The 20,575-nt window shown below is 44.2% G+C and overlaps 1 protein-coding gene across 1 annotated transcript; it reads right to left on the bottom strand.

The window, feature by feature from the left end:
- Positions 1–1,929: 1,929 nt before the first annotated feature.
- WDR82 (WD repeat domain 82) lies at positions 1,930–20,490 on the bottom strand. Its single transcript, XM_045807279.2, has 9 exons — positions 20,023–20,490; positions 15,931–16,028; positions 12,905–12,971; positions 8,376–8,475; positions 7,755–7,871; positions 7,364–7,519; positions 6,853–6,922; positions 6,154–6,296; positions 1,930–4,743 (listed from the first exon to the last, which is right to left on the bottom strand). Exons 1-9 carry the CDS (start codon positions 20,181–20,183, stop codon positions 4,714–4,716), a joined length of 942 nt encoding a protein of 313 aa, XP_045663235.1. The 5' UTR covers positions 20,184–20,490; the 3' UTR covers positions 1,930–4,713.
- Positions 20,491–20,575: the final 85 nt, after the last annotated feature.

Genomic DNA, 20,575 nt, shown 5'->3' with positions numbered 1-20,575 from the left:
ACTGCATTTTCTCCAAAGGCCTTCTCAGTCCCCAGCGTGGGGTGAGCCCCAGTGAGAGAACTGTGGTCCAGGGAACAGAAAAGTCTCTACCACCATCTGTGAGCTCTGGGCTTGATGTACCAGGAGCGCCTTTAACTTGGTTTTGGATGATTTCGATAAACCAAGAATTAGCTGGCGACAAATCACTGAGGGTTCCAGGGCTTGCTGTCTGATGAACAGCTTAGTTCTTCACCTTCCCCACAAGACTGTCCTCACCTAGCACTCGCTGAGGCCCGGGTGCTCAGAGCGTTTGTTGAACTACAAGGCGACCACCTTTATGACTCAGCCTCACACTCCTACTTTAGTTTACAACTAGGATAAATTCTATTGAGGCAACTCACAACCCTAGATGGGGGCCACGAGGGACATGGGCTAAGAGGCACCAGAATTGATGGTAAAACTTACGTGTTTAGATTATTGGGGAGGCTCTCAGGCCCCCTTTCCTGCCCATTAGCTCCTTTAATTTTTTTAATTTGCCCATTTATCTTTTTAAAGTAAGCTCCATGCCCAGTGTGGAGCTTGAACTCACACCCGAGATCAAAAGTCACATGCTCTACCAACTGAGCCAGCCAGGTGCCCCTCATGAACTCATTTTAGACCCCACTTCCTGTACATTCTCCAGGAAAGGGATAGGAAACTACCAAATTCCTCATTTTGCACAGTCCTGTCCCCCAGCCCAGCACTTCCGGGCCTCCATCTGTCCACAGCTAGGTCCTGACACCTGGGGCCGCCGAAGCGCTGGCAGCCTCTCCAGGCCTGCTCTAGCTAGGCGGCCGAGCGATGGGGGAGTACGCCTTACCAGCCTGCAGTTTTACTTCCTGTCTTCAGCAACCGCCCCTGCCCCCCAGCAGTGCGGGCAGCATCCTGTGCCCGCCTCTCACCCACACCAACTGCTGAGGCAGCTCACCCTGGGCAGCCCGCTGCTGCCTTTGCTCCTCACACAAGGCCAAAGGCTGGGGAGTGGGCCCCGTGGTGTATCCACGGCCAGCACGCCAAACAGACGGGAGTGACGGTCACAGGGTCAGCCACGCTGACCTGTGTGTTCATGCTGCAGCAGGCCTCCCACCAGGCCGTGGGTGGGGGGGGGGTCTTTCTCCTTGAGCAGTCTGCCAGGAGAACCTACGCATGGCCTCTCACTCACAAGCTGGCATGTTCCCTCTGCTGCTCTTCATAATCCTTGGCCAACCTCCAGTGACCACGGGCAAAGTGGCAGGCCCCAGGATGTCTTCTCTGGTTCAGAGGGGGCCAAGAAGAGGTAGGCAGCAGGTCCTGCAGCTCTGAGGATATGGAGTTAGTGCATGGGCTCTAGAGTCACCAACTCACCAGCCAGGCGATGGGTTACCAAGCAAGCTACTGGCCAGGGCCTCTGTCAGAACTAGTGCAGGAGCCTCAAAGAAGAGGCTGCATTCTCCCTGCCCCACAGACGCCAGGGCCTAGCAGGACAAGCTTTATTCTGGCTAGAACCTGCCAATCTGAACAAGTTGAGGTAACAATGGGGGATGAAAGGCAGCCTGAGGTATGTGGCAGGTTGTCCGAAATGCTACTTCAATGCTGGCTCAGGTTGGCTCTTCCCACTCATTTCCGGCTCTGTGGCTGCTTATTAGCGCCTGTGGTTGAGGAGACCCAGGCTGCTGTGCGTTGAGGTCCAGGTCTAGGGGTTCTTCCCACCAGCCCTCAGGCCTTGGTCACCAGGGAAGGGCAGGGGACAGTCCCAGGAAGCCCAACAGTCCATCCACACAGCATGATCATGAGTCCCAAGGTGAGTCAGGAGGACTAACGGGAGACAACCCACCCCTCCCTCCAATCCTCCAACTCTAGGAACCAGGCAAACAATGCTACGGAAACTCAACAACAGAGAGGCTACAGCCATAAAATTCTGTTTAAGACTGGTAACATGGAAAAAATGTTTATATGTTAAGTACAAAAGGGACATAAAATTGTATATACAGAATAACAACTATGTAAACACACCAAAAATCTATGCACAGAAATGTCTAGGGGAACATTTAACACCAAAAGATTAACAGTGGTAGCATTTGGGTGGCAAACTGATTCATTTTAAAATTCCCCAAATTTTCTCAATAAGCATTAATTATGATTGCAACAGGGAAGGTTTTTTCCTTTAAAAAAAAAAAATAATAATAAAAATTAAAAACACACCCCACTGGCTGGTGGTTGAGCAGTGCAGTGTCACATACAAATCGGTGGCTTTGGCCAGGACTCTCAAGAGTATGGTGTGCGCCCGCTCCCACCCCAGAGAGCTAGGGTACCCCTGGCTCCACTGAGAGCAACCCGGCAGCCCCAGCCCCTCTGCTCCCTTTATTCTACCTTATTCCCACATCGTCTCCAGTCACTTCCAGCGATATCCTTCCTCTCCCTGCACACTCAGGAGCCAGCTCTATAGCCACGGGTCCCTAGAAAGAGAGGCAGTGCCGTGCATATTTCAAAGGACATGGTACCTCAGCTTTGGACACTAGAAACTCAAAAGAAATCACCTTCCTTGCTGACAGGCAGGCCAGTTGCTGCTGTGGTTGCAGCTACGCTCACTGTGCAGCCCTTCTTGTAAACCCGCAGTCGTAAGCACTCTCTGAACAGTTAGTTACTGCTACTACGAATTTTCCACCCTGGAGAGCCAGGAGTGGGCATCTGGTTTCTGAAAGTCCCTCCGCTCTGAGAAGGCAGAGCTATAGATAGTGGGAGGCACTGCAGAAAAGCTGCAGATCCCAGTCTACATTTTGGAAAGATGTATGCCCCTTGCCCTTTAAGTTTGAGGAACAAGTCGAAAGTAACTGCTAACAAAACAAAACTGTAATTGCTGGCAATTCACAGCCTATTCCTGCTGCTGAACAAAGGCAGTTAATGGCTTACTTCCCTTAGCAGCTATGTCCTCTTGGGCAAGTAGTAACCTTGTTGAGCCTGTTTCTGTATCTGCAGGGAACGTGTGACCTGCTTCCATGTTTGGGAACTTAGTGAAATAACATGCCACTGGTCCTGCTCTAAGGCCATGCAGGGGAAGGAAAGGCCATGAGCCAGCCTTAGCTCATTACAACCCTGATCAAGACCTCTCCCCCTTCCAAGAGAAGGCAAGGAAAAGAAGAAAGCAGACATACCAGGTAAACAGGAATGACCTGTAATTGGAAAAGAAGCTTCGGACAAACTGAAAATGCTCTGGTTCCAGCATCTTGTCCCCAAACGCCAGGAGCCAGACACAAAAGGCATGCAAGAGTGACTGTCACACATGTACAGGCGCAGACAGAGCATCACCGAGCAAAAAGGGGGCTAATACTGCAGAAAGGGCCCCAAAGTGCGGCTTGAGGAACACAAGGGAAGTTATCCCAAGACCCTCGTTTAGCTGCCATGGGAACAGCGAACACCTGAAGCTTTGCTTCGTTCTGTCTCCCAAAGGAAAAAAGGTAATAGAGAAGACTCACTAACACTTGTGGCAAACACTATTAGCAAGGATGCAGTCTTTCTCCTGGGCTGCCGGACTCCACCTCCTTCTGCTGAACTCTGAGAAATGACATATTCTATATACATATATATATATGCATACATACATATACATATATATGTATGCACACACGGATATATTTCAGTGAAGGTGTACACACTGTGCTAAAATACAAACAGAAACCCCATGTCATATATAAAAAGGCTAAATATAACATATAACACAGGCCTAGAGCCAGCTCTCGCTTGGGAGCTGGGAAAGGGGTGGTATCATCTGGAGACTCTGTACACAATTTGTGGTGGGCAGGGAAGGCATCAGTGTAAACAACTCGGACTCACGCCACAATACTGGCCCACAGGAAAGCGTGATGTAGCTCACGTACAAAAATAGACTCCCACCTTGCTTTTGTACAAAACCAAGCGTGGCAGGCACCCAGAAAGACCGCAGGTTTGTCTTGATGACGGGGGATCACACCAGGCTACCGCTAAACCTCCCAACCACAGGAACTACCTGCAACCCCTACTTCCCTCCCTTCCAGGCTCTTGGGCCATTTCCCACCCAACACTCAGCCTTGAGGCATGCCCAGATCACCCACCCTCACAGGACTAACTCACAAGGCTTCCTGGCAAGCAAGGTCCTTCTTTCTGTATCTGTCCCTTTCTTACCCCAAGATATATGAAGACTTATTTCTGTAAATGTTTGGCACCTAAGTAACATGATGGTTGTGGAATAATGCCACAATGACACAGGGAGACCCAGTAACAAGACATGCAGGGTGAGGGCAAGGGGTGCTGAGCTGCCCTTAGCATCTCAAAACCAGAACTGTGGCTTCCCATGCATATATGGGGGTGGGAGAAGGGATGTGCAGAATTAACAACTTCACCGGCTCCTCAGCAGCAAATACATTCAAAATTGAAGGCGTCTCGAGGGCCCCAGGATACCCTAATCATGAATCTGGTCACTCCTCTGGAGGAGCTCAGTGCAGTGACAGCTGGAAAATACATCTAAGTCCTGATAGAATCTGCCACACCAAGAGTCTTTTCGAAGAAGCTCAGCGAAGTACTTTTTTTCTTTTGAGCAGATGTACAGCACATCCATGGGAAGGCCATGTGGAAGGATGCTCTCCAGCCCAGTCAAATGATCCAATCCATTGTCTCAGTCCCCTCTGAGTTCTTTCCTGTTGGCCACCCTTACTGTACACAAACAGCCGAGCAGCACCAAGGTCAGTCGTCAATGGTGGGCAACCAGAAGGCCTGAAAGGAGAAACAGAAGTCAACTTTTAAAAGCCAAGCCCGTCTCCTCACTGCTGAGGGTTCTTACCCTCCACACAGCATCAAGGTGCCCAACCCCAATAGTGGAGGAATTATGGCTGGTGGCCTTCCCTCACAACAAATCAATTCTGGCGGTCTATGGAGAAATACCCCCTCCATGCAAAAGCAAGCTGGTTCTGTCTCCAATACTGTCGACCTTCTACCCCAGTGGCCCAGTAGTAAGGAAAACCAGGAAAGCCATCTGCAAGGTGGGTGTCTGGGCAACCTGGCCTCACTGCTAATCTGCCAGGTGACCTCCAACAGGCCCTCTCCTTCCTGAGCTGTAAAAAAGTGAGAGGGATTGAACTGGATGGTTTTGTTGCATTTCCTTCTGACACTGTTTCCTTAGTTGGAATTAAAAAAAAAAAAAAAAAAAAAGACCAAGGGGGCAGTGTGTTCTGGGTAGGCTAAAAGCAGAATCCCTCATCCTCAAATACCCAGGTGGATTTAAGAGATGCCAGAAAGAAACTTGAGACTGAGACATACTTTGCTTTGTTCTGCCAGCCTTGCCTAGGAAGAGACAGGGGCCTAGGGGAAATTCTAAGTAGCGAGTTATGATCAACCGTATGAATTTCTGAGGAATTCAGCATAAACTGAAAGGAACGGCACACTGAGAGGTTACAGCCACAAAAGGCTGGTTCAAAGTATTTTAAAAGGCCAAAAAATGGGACGCCTGGGTGGCTTAGTCGGTTAAACGTCTGTCTTCAGGTCGTGATCTCGGGGTCCTGGGATGGAGCCCCACATTGGGCTCCCTGCTCAGCGGGGAGTCTGCTTCTCCCTCTCCCTCTGCGCCTCCCCCAGCTCATGCGCATGCGCGCGCTCTCTAATAAACAAATAAAATCTCAAAAGAAAGGGAAAAAAAGGCCAAAAAACTATCAGGCGTAGTCCCAAATAGTTTGGGCATAAAACCAGGGGCCACAGCAAAAACTGGCCTGAGATCTCCCAGCAGCACAAAGTTGATCTCAGATCAGGAAAAGAAGGGTAAAAGTAAAAGTGAAAGATCAGTTCATAAGCATCTGACTCTTGATTTCGGCTCAGGTTGTGATCTCAGGGTCCTGGGATCAAGCCCTGTGGAGGGCTCCCTGCTCAGCAGGGAGTCTGCTTCTCCCTCTCCCTCTGCCCCTCCCCCCTGAAATAAATAAATAAATCTTAAAAAAAAAAAAAAAAAAGTGAAAGACTACTCCAACCAGAGATCAGATAATAGGTGAACCAGAGAGGCCACCAGTTGAGGAACAAGAACCTGGAGGCTTGTCACATACCTATTCAGAACACATCTTGCTGTGCTCACTGAAGCACCCATCACCCCAACTGGAAAGGGCCCCTAAGTGGAAGATATCTCCCATGTTCACATACCATGTTGGAACATGCACTGGCAAAGGTCATGAACTTGGGGTTGAACTGCAAACAGGTAATGGGGCCTGTGTGTTTGCCATCCAACACAGCTACTTTTATACCACTCTCTCCATTCCAGACATGGATCTTGCCGTCCTCTGAACCTAAAGGGAATGATAAGGGAAAATACAACAGCTCAAGGTGCAATGCAAAGACAAGTGGGAAAGACACAGATTGACATCTGGAGAAAAGCCAAGCTTCAGGACCTGGCCCCTCATCAGAAATTGAGGGAGGAGAGGCAGTGAAGAAAGGATACTTTGGAAACTGATCTTAACCCTAGTTATTTGTTCCCGAGCAAGTCATTTCCCCTCTAACTTCAGTTTTCTCACGTAAAAAGGGGGCTCTCTACCAACGTCGAGCCACTGACAACCGAATGCAGGGTTAAATCAGGAAAACAGTATTACTAGTAATATTGTGCTTGTAGAATTTAACTCTTGTGATGGTCAAGGGAAGATCAACATTAATGCCAGTTCCCGATAAGGAACTACACAATCAGGATAAAGACACTGTACCTTTGGCATAACATGCTATACAGAAATCTGAGAACATCTATCAAAAGGATAACAGATAGTATCTTAATTAGTTAAAACTAATAAAAATAACACAAATAAATACACAATACCAGAGAAATAACCTCCAAGGGGGATAAAGAAAGCTTACCGATCATAATAAACTGGGAGTCTGGAGTAAATGAAGCCTCCAGAGTGACAGCTTTACTGTTGGCATAACCCTAAAAACAAGAAAAACAGTTCTCTTATCACAGCCTTGTTAACATAAAATGATTCCCTGCAAACACTGACCCAGCACACACACACATCACCTTCCTTTCCATGAAACCCTCTCCTCTTCATGCACAGCATCACAATGTTCCACACAAGGCTGCCACCCTTTACAATTCAACCCCATCTCAGACTCCACATTCAGTGCGGCAAGAAAATTATTATGGTCAAAAATTATTTTGTATCTATACTCCAAACGTGGGTCATTATGTGAGAAGTGAATGTCTCTAAATCCGAGAGAAGTATAAATTCATGTTCAGAATGAAAATGCAAGCCTGTGCCTCCATCGGCAAGTCCAGGATAACTGCTGGTCTCCATCAACCAGCTAACATAATTCTCAGCCCAGGAGGTAGAAGCACGGAAGTTGCCATGCTCAGAGGTTGTCAGCTCACCCCAAAGGTGTGCATCACCACTCCCTTGAATGCATCGATGAGACGGATGAAGCTGCCATTGGTGGAGATGAGGATGAGTTTACCATCATTGCTGAATTTAAGTCCTGTCCACTCACAAGTCCGATCGTACTGCATCTTAAAAGTCGCAAATGGCCCCTGAAATGATAAAGACAGCAGCCCCAGCCCAAGGCCCATCAGTGTTCCTTCTGCCAGAGCCAACTCTCATTCTGTCCCTTTAGATTCCTTTTTGACTAGGAAAAGGAGAGGAAGAACTATTGCTCCGACGTTCTCTAATGTCTACCACATACCTCCTCTACCATGGAAAAGGCTCTCATCTTACCCTTCAAAACTTCCATAATACCAAGATAGCTCAAAGACTCAAAGATTTTACCTTATCAAAAGAGCGAAGGTCATAAAGCTTGACCATTTCAGAATTGACACCTGCAGCAAAAATTAACCCTTCTGGATCAAAGGAACAAACTGGCTTGCCTTGTAGATGCATGAGCCCCTAAGAAAAAATAAGAAAAAAAGTTAATGAACTCAGGATCCTACCACTATGTAATTTACTTTTTCTAATGAAAACTCAAGAAAGGGACACAAATACCTTTATACCTGCCTACCTAGGGAACAGAAAAAGCAAACAAAACTAACTAAAATGAGGCTTTTTACAAACAGGTCTCCATACAACTGGCTTCATCAACCCTAACTGTACAATTCTATAGACACTGAATTCAAATAAAAACAAATCCCTTGAGAATAAAAGCTATAGCTCACAGGTTTCAGGAAAACGGTTTTGAAAGCAAAAAGCTGCAGAGCATAACTCACTATGCACTGGATTATGGCATTTGCTTAATTACCAGCTACCTACCAGGAAGACAGATTTTCTCCAAAGTTTAGAAAGACTCTGGGATCTCAGAATGGAACCATTACTTTCTCCCTTGTTTGAGAAGAAGAGCTGATGACATTGCCTACCATAGAAAATACTCGAAGTATAACTGTGAGGTACCATTACCTGGCAGTTAGGAGACCGGAGATCCCAGAGTCGAATGGTCTTATCAAGAGACCCAGAAATGAAAGTGTCATCCACAGGTGACATGGACAAGGCCACCACCCTGCAATGCATCAAGATAAATAGGAGTTGAAGTAAAATATTTGCAAAAATTGGATGTGAACTCTAAACCACTCTACTTGCCTACCTACATACACCTGTTCTCCCCAAACTGCCATTTTAAGAAACATACATATACAAACAATCTGGAATAACCAAAGACAACTAATATAATGAAAAGCCCTATGAATGAAACTAATTGCAATGAAAAGAGAAACTTAAAACTAGAGCATAAAAATGGAAGACTCCAATGTAAATTACACCACAAGGAGATACCAATTCACAAGAGAGATAACAAGTGTTGGGGAGGATATGGAGAAGTCAGAACCCCCATGCACCGCTGACTGGAATGTAAAATGGTGCAGCTGCTTTTTAGGTTTTACAGTTCTTCAAAAAGTTAAAGACAGACACATTACTATAAGACCTAGAAATTTCACTTCTAGAAAATGTATGTCTACACAAAACTGTACATACATCCCAGCAGCATTATTCATCTTAGCCAAAAAGTGGAAAAAACCCAAATGCCCATTAACTAATGAATGGATAAGCAAAATGTGGTATAGCCGTACAATGAATTATTATTTGCTAATAAAAGAAATGAAGCACTGATTCATGCTACAACATGTATGCACCTTGGAAACATGGTAAATGAAAGAACTAGACATAAAAGTTCCCACACGGTCTCATTTCATTTACACAAAATGTCCAGAATAAGCAAAGCTATAGAGGCAGAAAGTAGATTAGTGGTTGCTGGGGACCTGGAGGAGGGGGAGTAGGGAGTGACTGCTAAGGTGTGCAGGGTTTCTATCTGGGAGTGATGAAAATGTTCTGGATTAGTGCTGATGGTCGCCCAACGCTGTGAAAATACTAAAAACCTAAACTGTGTACTTTAAGAGGGTGAATTATGGTACTAAACCGTATCTCAATTGAAAAACAAAACAAACAAAAAACACTCATGATTCCTTAACTAGAGTTTTGTGGACTATACTAACAGTCTCAAACCTGAGTATCATCAGCATCACCTGTGGGTGGACTGAAACGCAGACGACTGGGATCCACTCCCAGAACTTCTCATCTAGTAGGTCTGCGGTGAGGACTGCAAACCTGCACTTCCAACAAGCTCCTAGGTGATGGTGAGACTGCTGGTTTGGGCACCACACTTACTAAGCCACAGGCCTGTGCTAATAGCAACCGTATTTCTGATATGGGTCCCCTCTTACGGTTATAGCATTAAGAGTCACTCACTAAAAGACCTTTCTTCCAAAGGCTCACCCCGAGCTCTCCTGTCCCTTCTGCTCATGTTCTCACTCTGCCACGCCCTGCTCTGAAGACACCTGCCGCCTCCCAAGCATTTGGGCCTGGCCTGCAAGGAAGGACAGCATGTGGCTCTACGTCACCTGCCTCTCAGAGCACACCACAGCCCCAACTGAGGGGAGCTATTACCTGTACAGCACCTATGCTTCTTCGGTCAGTACCACCTATAAAGAAAGCCCTTGTGAAAATAGACATTTGGATAACTCTTCCTTCTGGATTATGGAAGAGTAGTTCCACATTCGGGTTTGGCTGTAAAACACTTCATAGATATAAGAGCTGGTGTCATAGATGAAGATTATAAAGGAAATGTTGTTGTGCTATTTCATTTTGACAAAAGTTCGAAGTCAAAAAGATGACCAAACTGCACAGCTCATTTGTGAATGGATTTTTTTAATCTAGAAATAGAGGATGTTCAAGTTTTGGATGACACTGGAAGTTTTGGTTCTACTGGAAAAAATTAAAATTTATGCCATGAATAGAAAATGAGAAAATGTACTTTTTTCTTAAACTTTTTATCTAAAGAAAAATTTCTTGCAATATAACTCAACTAACATTCAGACCAGTTCCTCAACCTAAACGTTTAAAGATACCATAAGCCAAAATTTCCTGAGAATGCTGAGGTGGTAATAAAACAGAGTGAGCAGAATGCAAATGGACATGTAATTTTAATGCCATGGTATTCAGGTCAAAAGCTCAGACGAAGTCTATCTTGGCACAAGGCTCCATGCTGAGAGGTAAAGGGAATGCAATGAGGAGCAAAATCTCAACTCTAAGAATGCATTAATTGTTCTAGTCCAAAGAACTCCGAGAGAGGGTGAGAGAAGGCTTTCTGGAAGCAGCAGCATATGTAGTGGACAGGATCTTAATGGGAGATGGCTTTACGAAAAAAATGCCAGATAAGAAAGCATGAGGCCCACATTCAGGAAGCAGCGCAGAGTTCACCTGAAGTGGTGGGAGATAATGCTGGGAAAATGAGTCAGCCTGGAGGGAGGTGAACCTGACTCCAAGGGGAAGGAGCAGACAGATATGGTGAACCATTAAAGCTTCCAGACAGACTGTGAAGTGGTCAGAGCTGTAATACAGGATGCTAAAGCAGGATGATGAGGGCTGGGGAGATTAATTAGGCTTTGCCAATAATTCACCTGACAGGGCATGAGCTGGGGCAGAATAAAAGGAAACAGTACAGAGCCAAGTGACACATGAGGTTAAACCTAGGCAGAATCAATAGGATTAACGGCTCATTAGATGTGAAAGCAGGGGAAAGAAAGCAAACAGGTAACAGAGGCTCTGAGTCAGGATAATTAGAAGGGACAGTGATGAAGACATATGAGGCAAACAGAGAGGAGCTGGCCAAAGGCATGTAACAATGAGGGATGGCATGCTGGACCTGTCAGGTGGGGGCATGAAAGAAACACTACGCAGATATATACAAAACCTGGAGGTGGAAATTGAGTCTGGAAATCAGGATATACATGAGCTAAAAATATTGATTTGGGAAGCCGTCTGAGTAGAGGTGAATGAAATTAGTGATGGAGGTATCTGAAAAAATATCAAGAGACGTAGAAAAATGAGGGTAGAATCTTGTTTATTTTAAAGTCAAAAGGAGAAAGAGAGGCCAAGAACAGCAAGAGTAGCACCAAGATGGGAAATGTGAGCTGCCAAAGGGAAAAAAAAAAAGAGTTATTGAGAAGTTGAGCACCAAAAAAACAAAAATAAACAAACCAAACCCCAAGGCAGTAGATTTTAACTGGAGGCAGCAGGGAAAGGGAAATAAAACAGCTTGGAAAAAGCTCTATAAGTGATTCTGGGACTAGACTGAGTGATTTAAACAGTGAATGAGTGTGAGGAGGTGGAGATGGGAGTATGCAGATTATTCTTTTATGTTTGACAGTTAAAAGGAGTGGGAGATAGGTTCAAGAAATAGATTTAAAATAAGGAAGACCAAGTAAGTTCGTAGGCAGCAAGGAAAGGTCTAGTTTAGAAGACAGAAGCAAGCAGAAAGAGGGAGGTTGATTTTGTCAAGGAAGAAAGGCTATTTCTTTTTAAGGAAAGGGTTCCAAGAAAGAAACAGAAGGGACAGAAGTTGAAAAGAACTCATTTGGGATGGCCTTGATTTTCTGAAAACAACAAAAGAGGCACAAAGTCATCTAAGAATCAGAACATCAGAAGGGTGGATAATCGGGAAGATTGGAAAGAATTTTAAACAACTGCAATCAGCTTATAATTACAGACGATACATTTGTGAACACTAATTTGACTACAAACAAGCAAAATCATCTCCTTGTCACAGGCCATTCTTTGTTTGGAACTACACGGTAACCAACAGCTGCCACCTTTCATCTTCAGCAACACAGATCTGCCCTGCCCAATCACAAGCGCAGCTAAAAACAGGGTGCTCTTGGTCCACCTTCTGTCACGGTTCTGTACCACTACTCCAAGTCACGCTAGGTTCATGTATAGTTGCAAACAAAAGGATGAGGAAATACCCTCAGTGATTAAAGTATCATCCAAAGGAGAATGTTCAACATTCAACCCAAACTTGAAAAATTGGAGAAAAAAACAACTGGGGGAAGTGGGGTAGGAGACAGAGAGAAACAAAATGCATCACAAAATAGAATAAGGAAACAAGTTTTTGGACTTTCAAAACTAAAAAAGGACAATTTTATTTATTAATATTTTTGTATTCTCATTAAGATCTTCACATGGAACATATTTATTTAAAGCAGGGGCCTGCTGAAATGGGGCCGCCAATACTGGAAGAGGCCTCGTACACGTAAATAGTCTTTTCCATTAAGGGACATCTGATTGTTTGGGGTTCCTAAATGATGAACATAATTTGTACTACCTAGGTTTCTACTGAGTATCTTTAATCCACTTTTTTCCTAATTATGATTTAACTGAGATCTTGGTTTATCTACAAAGTCCCACCCCTGCTTCCGCAGCCTCAGTTACTCAACCTCAGTTACTGTTTTAGGGAGGGTTAACAAGAGACGAGTAAGGATGCCAAACAGCAGTGAGGAACTAGCTTCAGTTCACTAATAAAATCTCTCTACTCTCCTAGTCTCTGGATAACCTCAGGAATAAAAGAACTCTCTATTTCTGTAGCACTTGGCTCTTACCTTTTGCTATGTCCAGGAAAGTATCTGATGTATTTGTTGTCATGCAAGGACAGGTAACGAATAGTATCTGTAAGAAGACAAATAAGGCACGATGATACCCTATTATTTTTAAAGTAATTACTCTGCATTTTTTGTCTTGAAGGTCAAAGAATTCATTGTTTTCCATAACTCAAGAAACGTGTGAATAAATAAGGTTAAGTAATTCCACTTCACAGCTGAAGAATGGGCACTACAGATTCCACATAATTCAAAAGCAGAGTTCTCAAGTTGACGTCATATAGAGCAATGTTTAAAATCATTGTTACCACCAATCTTTGGCTTCCGCATAGTTACAGTGCAACCTGTCCTGCAAAAATACCCAGCCTGCGCCATCCCCCCAAACACAATACTTTTAGTGCCCACAGAATGGCAAGCCTTACAGGAAAACATTTAGCTGCTGAGAAACAGGCTCAAAGTATTAAGCAGCCATGCTAAACTGAGGATTGGGCTGGACTCTGGCATAATATTTTTGTCCAGGGTTCTCCAACAGTGTGTCAACCCAACTCTGACCTAAATGTTAACTGGATATACAATTTACATCAAAACTAAACAAATGGAAAGAGAAGTAATGTCCTACTACTTCTTAAATTAACCAACTATCCACTGGTCCTTTGTGCAAAGAAGTCGGTTAAAAAATAATAGTAACAGTAATAACATAACCAAAAGAACAAATAAGGAAATCTGGGTTAAAAAGATCTTAAAACATTTAAAAATCAAACTCATGAATATACTAACAAGTCAAAGCAGTGAGATTTTGTCAATATTAAAGACAGGAATAATCATAGAGGTTTGCACTTGGGGAGAAAAAGACAAACACTCTTAAAAACCAAGGGATTCTATCTGAAAAAGTAAACAAAAAAGATAGTGGTGGGAAGGGAATGAAGTGCCATAAAGAACAGAACTGGAAAGTGCTATGCCCCCCAAAAGACTAGGAATAAGAGGCAATTGTTGAGAAAGAGGCACTAAGAAACAGTGCCAAAATACAGACAGGAAAGCACAGAAAGAACATTCTAGAGGCAAACAGAACACAGAAACAAAGAGGCTGAAAGCACCAAGTCATTTCAGTGGTTCACAGGGGTACTTTCTAACAACAGGGCATTTGACCTAGGAGAGGAAAAATCGCACTCTTTGTATGTTCCAAAACAGAATTCTAATATAGTTTTCTTTGAAAATCTTCAAAGTTCTAGAATGACAACTACAAAGTCTTCCTGGTTGTTCTACTTCTAGTAACTCACCTGCCCTAAGCAGAAAAAGACTTCCTCCCCATTACCTGTTCTCCCAGAGATGAGCAGGGCGTCGCCATCCTCTCCGCCCCACTCAGTAGCTGGTGCGCTGTTCCTGGCAAGGCAGTGGCCTGTACAGTTATCTCCTGTACCGGGTGGTATCATAGACCCTCAAACTGTACAAACTACTACCTCAGCCTGGAATCAGGCAAAAGGAAACGGAGCGTTGGAGGAACTCTTCAGGATGCACTCGAGACAGGAAAGGCAACATCCTCACAGCAGAGGCCTGGCAGCAAAGCTGCAAGTGCCACACATTTGCCTCATTTTGCACCATATTTGGAGAATCCTCACATTTATTCACCCAGAAAAATACCCCAACAGAAGAAGTATACCAGTCAATCAGATGATCACATAGATATGTTTCCTCAGGATCCTAATGATTTATATTCTTGTCCAAAAGCATCAATTGCACTGCTTATTTAGAAAACCACTTCTGAAATAGAGGCATGAAAAGCAGAAATGATATACTTACTAAAATCAAGTACAGGCAGAAAAGTCTTATTTAAAAAAAAAAAAAAGACTTCTGCCCATCTGCCCCGAGATAGGCATAGCCAAAATAGCAGTCTAAGCCATCTTTGGTGGATGACATTAGAAAAATCTTACTGTAGGGCACCTGAGTGGCTCAGTCAGTTAAGCGTCCAACTCTTGATTTCAGCTCAGGTCATGATCTCAGGGTTTTAAGACCGAGCCCCAAGTTGGGTCTGCACTGGGCTCCGTGCTGGGTGTGGAGACTGGTTAAGATCCTCTTCCCCTCTCCCAACCCCCATCACGCTCTCTAAATAAATAAATAAACAAATAAATAAACAAATAAATAAATAAATAAATAAAAATCTTACTTCAAAAAGTGGATCAATAAATCCAGTGATATTAAAAAAAAAAGGGGGGGGGGTCCTAACATGAAAGTTAAGTGTTACATATCTCAATTACCAAGATGAATTGTCAACTGAGGATGACTTATTCCAGGGGAAATACAGGTAAAAACAGAGATCATTAGAGAAAAAAATTCACAAGTTTAATTTCTAAAAATAACTCTTTACTCTTCAAAGACATTAGTTTTATTTAAAAATTAAAAGGGGAGGACACGCCTGGCTGGCTTAGTCAGTAGAGCATGCAACTCTTGATCTCAGGGTCATGAGTTCAAGCCCCATGTTAGGTGTAGAGATTACTTAAAAATAAAATCTTTAAAAATAAATTAAGTAAAAAGGGAAAAGGGTTTCAAAATTCAGCTTTTAAAAAGTCCCTGAAATCAAAGATAATTAAGGTCAATACACTGTCCTTTATGACACAGACCATAAAAGGTGGGCATACACCAGAAACTCTTCAAAGGTCCCTAAATTACCACAGTTCAGGTATATGTGGTTATTTACCACTTGCTATATGTCAAGTACTCTTTCCTTTTATTTATTCTAAAAGTATTCTTTCAAGTTTAAATAAGTACAAACTATAAATACAATTCATTGCTTCCTATACCCACTCTCCACTCTAATCTGGAGACCTTTCATAGTCCGTTTCAAGTCCTTCAAAAGTACTAGTGGATTGCTTCCAGCATCCCTTGAGTCATAACAATGTTGGCACTGCTAACACCATAGGAAAACATTTAAATTAAAGTAACTCTAACCAAAGCAGAAGTAGTCACAAAGATTCCAAGAACTATTTAACAAAAGAAACCATGACCATAACTTCCTAAAAAGAAGGCTTGCTTACCGTCTATTTTGTTAGAGCTGTAAACGACTGTGTTTGCTGCATGGGTATATCTGATGAGGTCCACGCCATATTTCTTACTGTACAGGGTTCTCTTTGGTCTGACGAGGAAATGGACAGAGAAAGAAAACCATCAAAATCCTCCATCACCAAAATCTGGGATCTTCATATAAAGAGAAGCACTTGAATGATGTGGCAAGGATGAGGATTCTTGGGATGAAAGAAACAGAATTTCTTCCAAAAGGGAGGAAACAAATGGAATCAACCAACTGCAACAGACTTTCACCTCTGAACACCAAATACTGAGGTTAGGAAGTGGAAGTAAATCTGAGGGCTCAAATGAGTGTTTACTACAATGTTCAGAAGTTTTGAGAAAAAGTACATCTATTTGGGAAGAAAGGCACATAAAACACAAGTCACAACTTATAACAAAGAGGGATATGAGACTACGTCATACCAAGGAGGCCAGAACTTTTCTTAAGCTATTCATTTAGAAATAAGGTCTTTTTTTTAAGAAGAAATGATTTATCAAAACTGAAACCAGATGCAAAACTGCTTGCCTTTCCTAATATAACCTGCTGTTGCAGAAGCTATCCATCCTTCCTATCCTACAAGTTCGAAGTACTTACTGAGCCTTATTGAAGGCAAGGCTAACCCTCCCTAGAAAAAAACTAGTCACTGGTTTCCTTTTTTAAAGCAATCCATTTAAGTTCCTTCAATGTTTCCCTCTACAGAACCTTGACGATCAAACATCAAGCTGAAACGGATCTCAGCAAAGTCTTTAACCAAAAACTTCACCATGTTCTACATTTAGGTATAGGAGGATTTCATAAATCCCGTACCAATGTTTACCAAGAGTTCCAATTTTGAAAAAGAAAAAAGTTCACCCTCTCAATGGAACCTAGACGCTGAACAATCTGATTACTCAGGCAGCTTTAAGAAGTCAAATATTTGCACTTTCAATTTTTGTTAATGTCAGGGAGGTCAAGAGTTTCGATACATAAAACCTATTTCCAAACAAGACTTCTCACTCCACATGCACTGAATTTTCCACTTTCTCACCTGTAACTGAAAGATCGGCTAAAAAGATCAGCCCAAAGGCTACCCTGCTGAGTCCACCATCCTGAGTTCTGCTGTGGGGTTACTGTGTGGTAAACAGAGTGGGCACATGCATGCATAAGCACGTGTTCTTGCTCTCAAAAAATAGTTGACTTTGTTTCTACAAGTGGAAAAAGAAGCTTACTTATCTCAATAATTCGGTCTGTATAAAACAGTGAAGACATATCCTGAAGAGCCAATATTAAAGGGTGTGGTATAAGGAAAATTTTCAGCTCCACTTATATATGATCTATTTGTCTCAAATTTATCAGGAACACTAACCTAAGATTTGTTTTTAAAAACAGAAATTTTTATCTCATATCACTTCCTAGTTTGAAAGAGCCTAATTTTTACATCCATTTCACAGGTTTTTATGAAGCCCATGCACTACATTTTTCCATGAATATTTTGGTAAGTTTCTTTCCACAAACTATGATTCTTGTGATCAGATATGAATAAATATGATTAAAGCCTGTCTATGAATAATTTGCATCACCTAGCAAATAATATCTTTCATATTCTTTCAAGTTGAAAAATCACTCAGTGGATGTTAACAAAACATGGACAAAATGAACAAAGAACTGGAAAATATTAAGCATAAGGAACCCTGTTTTAGCCTTTTTCAAGCTCCCAAATTCTAACATTAGTACCATCTAGTAGAGATACTATGCCTTCCCAAAAAACACTATTCTTCTACCAATGTTCAATTGACTTACACTAGTGGCAAATTTTTTCTTCACATTACCACTTAGGATCATGGACTCTTAACGGTGAAAGAGGTCATCTAATATTTAGGGGAGTGCTCTGACCGCTGTCACACACTTGGTCACAAGGCCAAACTACAACCCAGGTCTCCTTAACTACAGGCCACTCTCTTGCAACAAACCACAACGTCACAATTCACTGGTAAGAGAAAATTTAAAACAGTGTGTCCTATACTATTAAATCAATCCTAAATTTTCTAATTTGGATAACTGTGCTCTGGCTATGTAAAAGAATGTCCTTGTGCTTAGGAAATCCATGTTGAAGTGTTTAGAGGTAAGGGGCTTGATACCTCCAATTTATTCCCTAATGGTTCAGAAAAAAATGCGTTCCTTAATATTTAGAGTGATAAAGCAAAAGAGGTAAAATGTAACCGATTACTGGATGATATGGGATATGTGAGATACTGTTGTAAGTTTTCTCTAAGTTTGTAATTATGTAGAACTGCTACATTAGTGAATAAACTGCATTATGTCATAAAATTAACATTTTACTTTTAACAAGAAAGGACTTCCAAGTCATTGCTCCCAACAAGTAGAAATTATGCCACATCTGCAGACAAACTGCTAAGGACTGCTGTCACATGTCACAATCTTCATTTTCTTTGAATGAGAATATACATCTCTATCCTCAGGTTACAGGTAGAAGTTCTAATCTGTGCACAAGCATTAAACATTTCAAGCCAGCCAGCTTCAAATTACTTTTAGCTCCAGGACCCAGCAACCCTGATGCCCACTCCAGCTCTATGTTACTCTCTCTTCCAATCTGATTAAAGTGGCCAGATCTGGACAGAAATCCACCTACTAAATGAATAATGGTCCAGCTAGCAATTCTCTCCTCCCCCAGGACCACCAGTATATGCCACTCTTCCGCATACTGCAGGCAGATTCAGAGCCAGTTACATAATACTTTTTCACAGCCCCCGTGGGAAAAAATTGGGGAGAAGACACAGCTTAGACCAAAACAGCATTATAACCAAATTCACAAATGAAGAGACAAGCTGCAAAATAAAGTTTATAGAAGACACTGGTTTTAAAACAAAAGGCAAAAGAACAGTTGGAGAAAAGAGAGAAAACTCTGAGAATTCAAAAAATAATATCTGGAGCTAGGTAACAAAATGAAATCTGACAAAACCAGTAGCCACCAAATTAAACCAAACATCTGCAAGCCTACTTGGGCAAAGTGGCTGAGGAAAATCCAATCTAGCCTAAACCAGTTTCGCCTCCAAAGGCGCTCACAATTCAGCAAGGAGAAAGCAAAGCAGGTCTACAGAGGGTGAGGTGAAGCTGACAAGGTGCCCAGAGAAAAGGGCAAAATGTGTTTTGAAGACTTAACAGAGATGCAGTGCAGTGGGTCTCCAGAGGCCTCGGGGCAACATAGAAACTTCAGGATCAGACCCTGAATTCTGGTAATTCCATGAGGACCATAAAGTGTAATTTTAAAAAAGTGTAAGAGGAAACACGAAATTGTTATAGGATGCTTTCTTTGTTTTCATAGCAGGCTCCCATTCAGGTCGGGATGGGACAGCCAAGTTCGTCTTTTTCTGGCAAAAAGGAAAAGTTTCTGATGTTGTTCAAAAGTTAACTGCAAATGTGGGCATCGGGTCTCAGGGAGTAAGAGGGATGATATGGAACAGAAAGGAAAAGACAGGGGGCCCAAAGAGGCACAACAAATAAATCCTGACAGCTAAGAACTGCAACCCACGCGGCCTTCCGGCAGAAGGCCGCGGGAAGCTGCGGGGCAGGGGATGGGCGGAGTGCCAGGGCTGAATCGAGGTCACCGAGGAGGGCAGAGAGCGCGAGCTGTGACGCTCTTGACTGAGGCAGGAGAGCAGCCTCTGCGGTTCTGCGCGGGGGCCAGGACTGACGGGCACCTCTGACAGAGTCGGAGGAGCGGAAAAGCTACATGCTGGGGCCGAAGTGGGCGGACAGGGCGTTTAAAGGTCAAGGTCAAGGTGGGGTTTGGCAAACGATGCAGAAGTGCTTTTCCAGGAGGCCGAAGGCATACAAAATAATGATGTTATCACTCTCATCATTTTTAAAAAGAAAATTAAAGGTCTCCTGGGCGGCTTCGGAGTGGAAGCGGCCCTCGCAGCAGCGAGAGCAAAACAGGCCAGGGGAGGGCGGCGGGGCCGGGGCGGGGGAGGGCGGCAGGGGCGAGCGCTGGGCCCCGGGGGGGAAGGAGGGTGGGACGGACCGACGACGGGCCCGGGCCCAGGGCCACCGCCGCACTCACTTGCCCTCCTGGCAGTCATAGAGCACGATGGAGTCGTCGTCGCTGCTCGAGATGACCGTCTCGCCGTTGGGGCTGAAGTCGAAGCAGTTAATCTTGTCCGAGTTCTCGCGGAACACCTTGGCGACGCGGAAACTCCGCAGCACGCTGTCGGTCAGCTTCATGGCGGCGGCTGCTGGAGGCGGCGGCGGCGCAGGGCTGGGGCGGGGCCCGGCGGCGAGCGGGCGGGCGGGCGGTCTGGCTGCCGAGGGGCCGACCCGGGCGGGGCGGGCGCCGCGCCGGCGGCGAGCGCACAGGCGGCCGACAGTCGGGCGACCTCCTCCCCTTCTTCCTCCTGCACGTGCGACGCTCTTCTGCCCGCACTGAGAGGGCTCGCACACCGTTCCTCCTCACAGTCACCTCAGGGCCAACCGGCGCGGCGCCGGCTCATTGTGTCCGCCATCTTGGGACGACAGGCAGAAGCCGAGGGCGAGGAGCCTCACCGCGGCGCACGCCGGGAAAGGGGGCGGGGCGGAACGGCGGCGCGAGGCGGGGCGGCGGGGTGGTGACGTCAGTG

Source organism: Ursus americanus, chromosome 14 (genome assembly GCF_024610735.1).
Source record: "Ursus americanus isolate L20-20 chromosome 14, mUrsAme1.1.p, whole genome shotgun sequence".
Taxonomy (NCBI): Eukaryota; Metazoa; Chordata; class Mammalia; order Carnivora; family Ursidae; genus Ursus; species Ursus americanus.
This window is presented reverse-complemented; position numbering and strand designations above follow the sequence as displayed.

Excerpts from the sequence above, each read along its gene's own strand:
- WDR82 (XM_045807279.2), bottom strand. The coding sequence starts at position 20,183 with ATGAAGCTGACCGACAGCGTGCTGCGGAGTTTCCGCGTCGCCAAGGTG. Across the intron at positions 6,923-7,363 it reads TGGTGATGCACACCTTTGGG|GGTTATGCCAACAGTAAAGC; the intron begins GTGAGCTGACAA and ends TCTTGTTTTTAG. Across the intron at positions 6,297-6,852 it reads CTCCCAGTTTATTATGATCG|GTTCAGAGGACGGCAAGATC; the intron begins GTAAGCTTTCTT and ends CATTCCCTTTAG.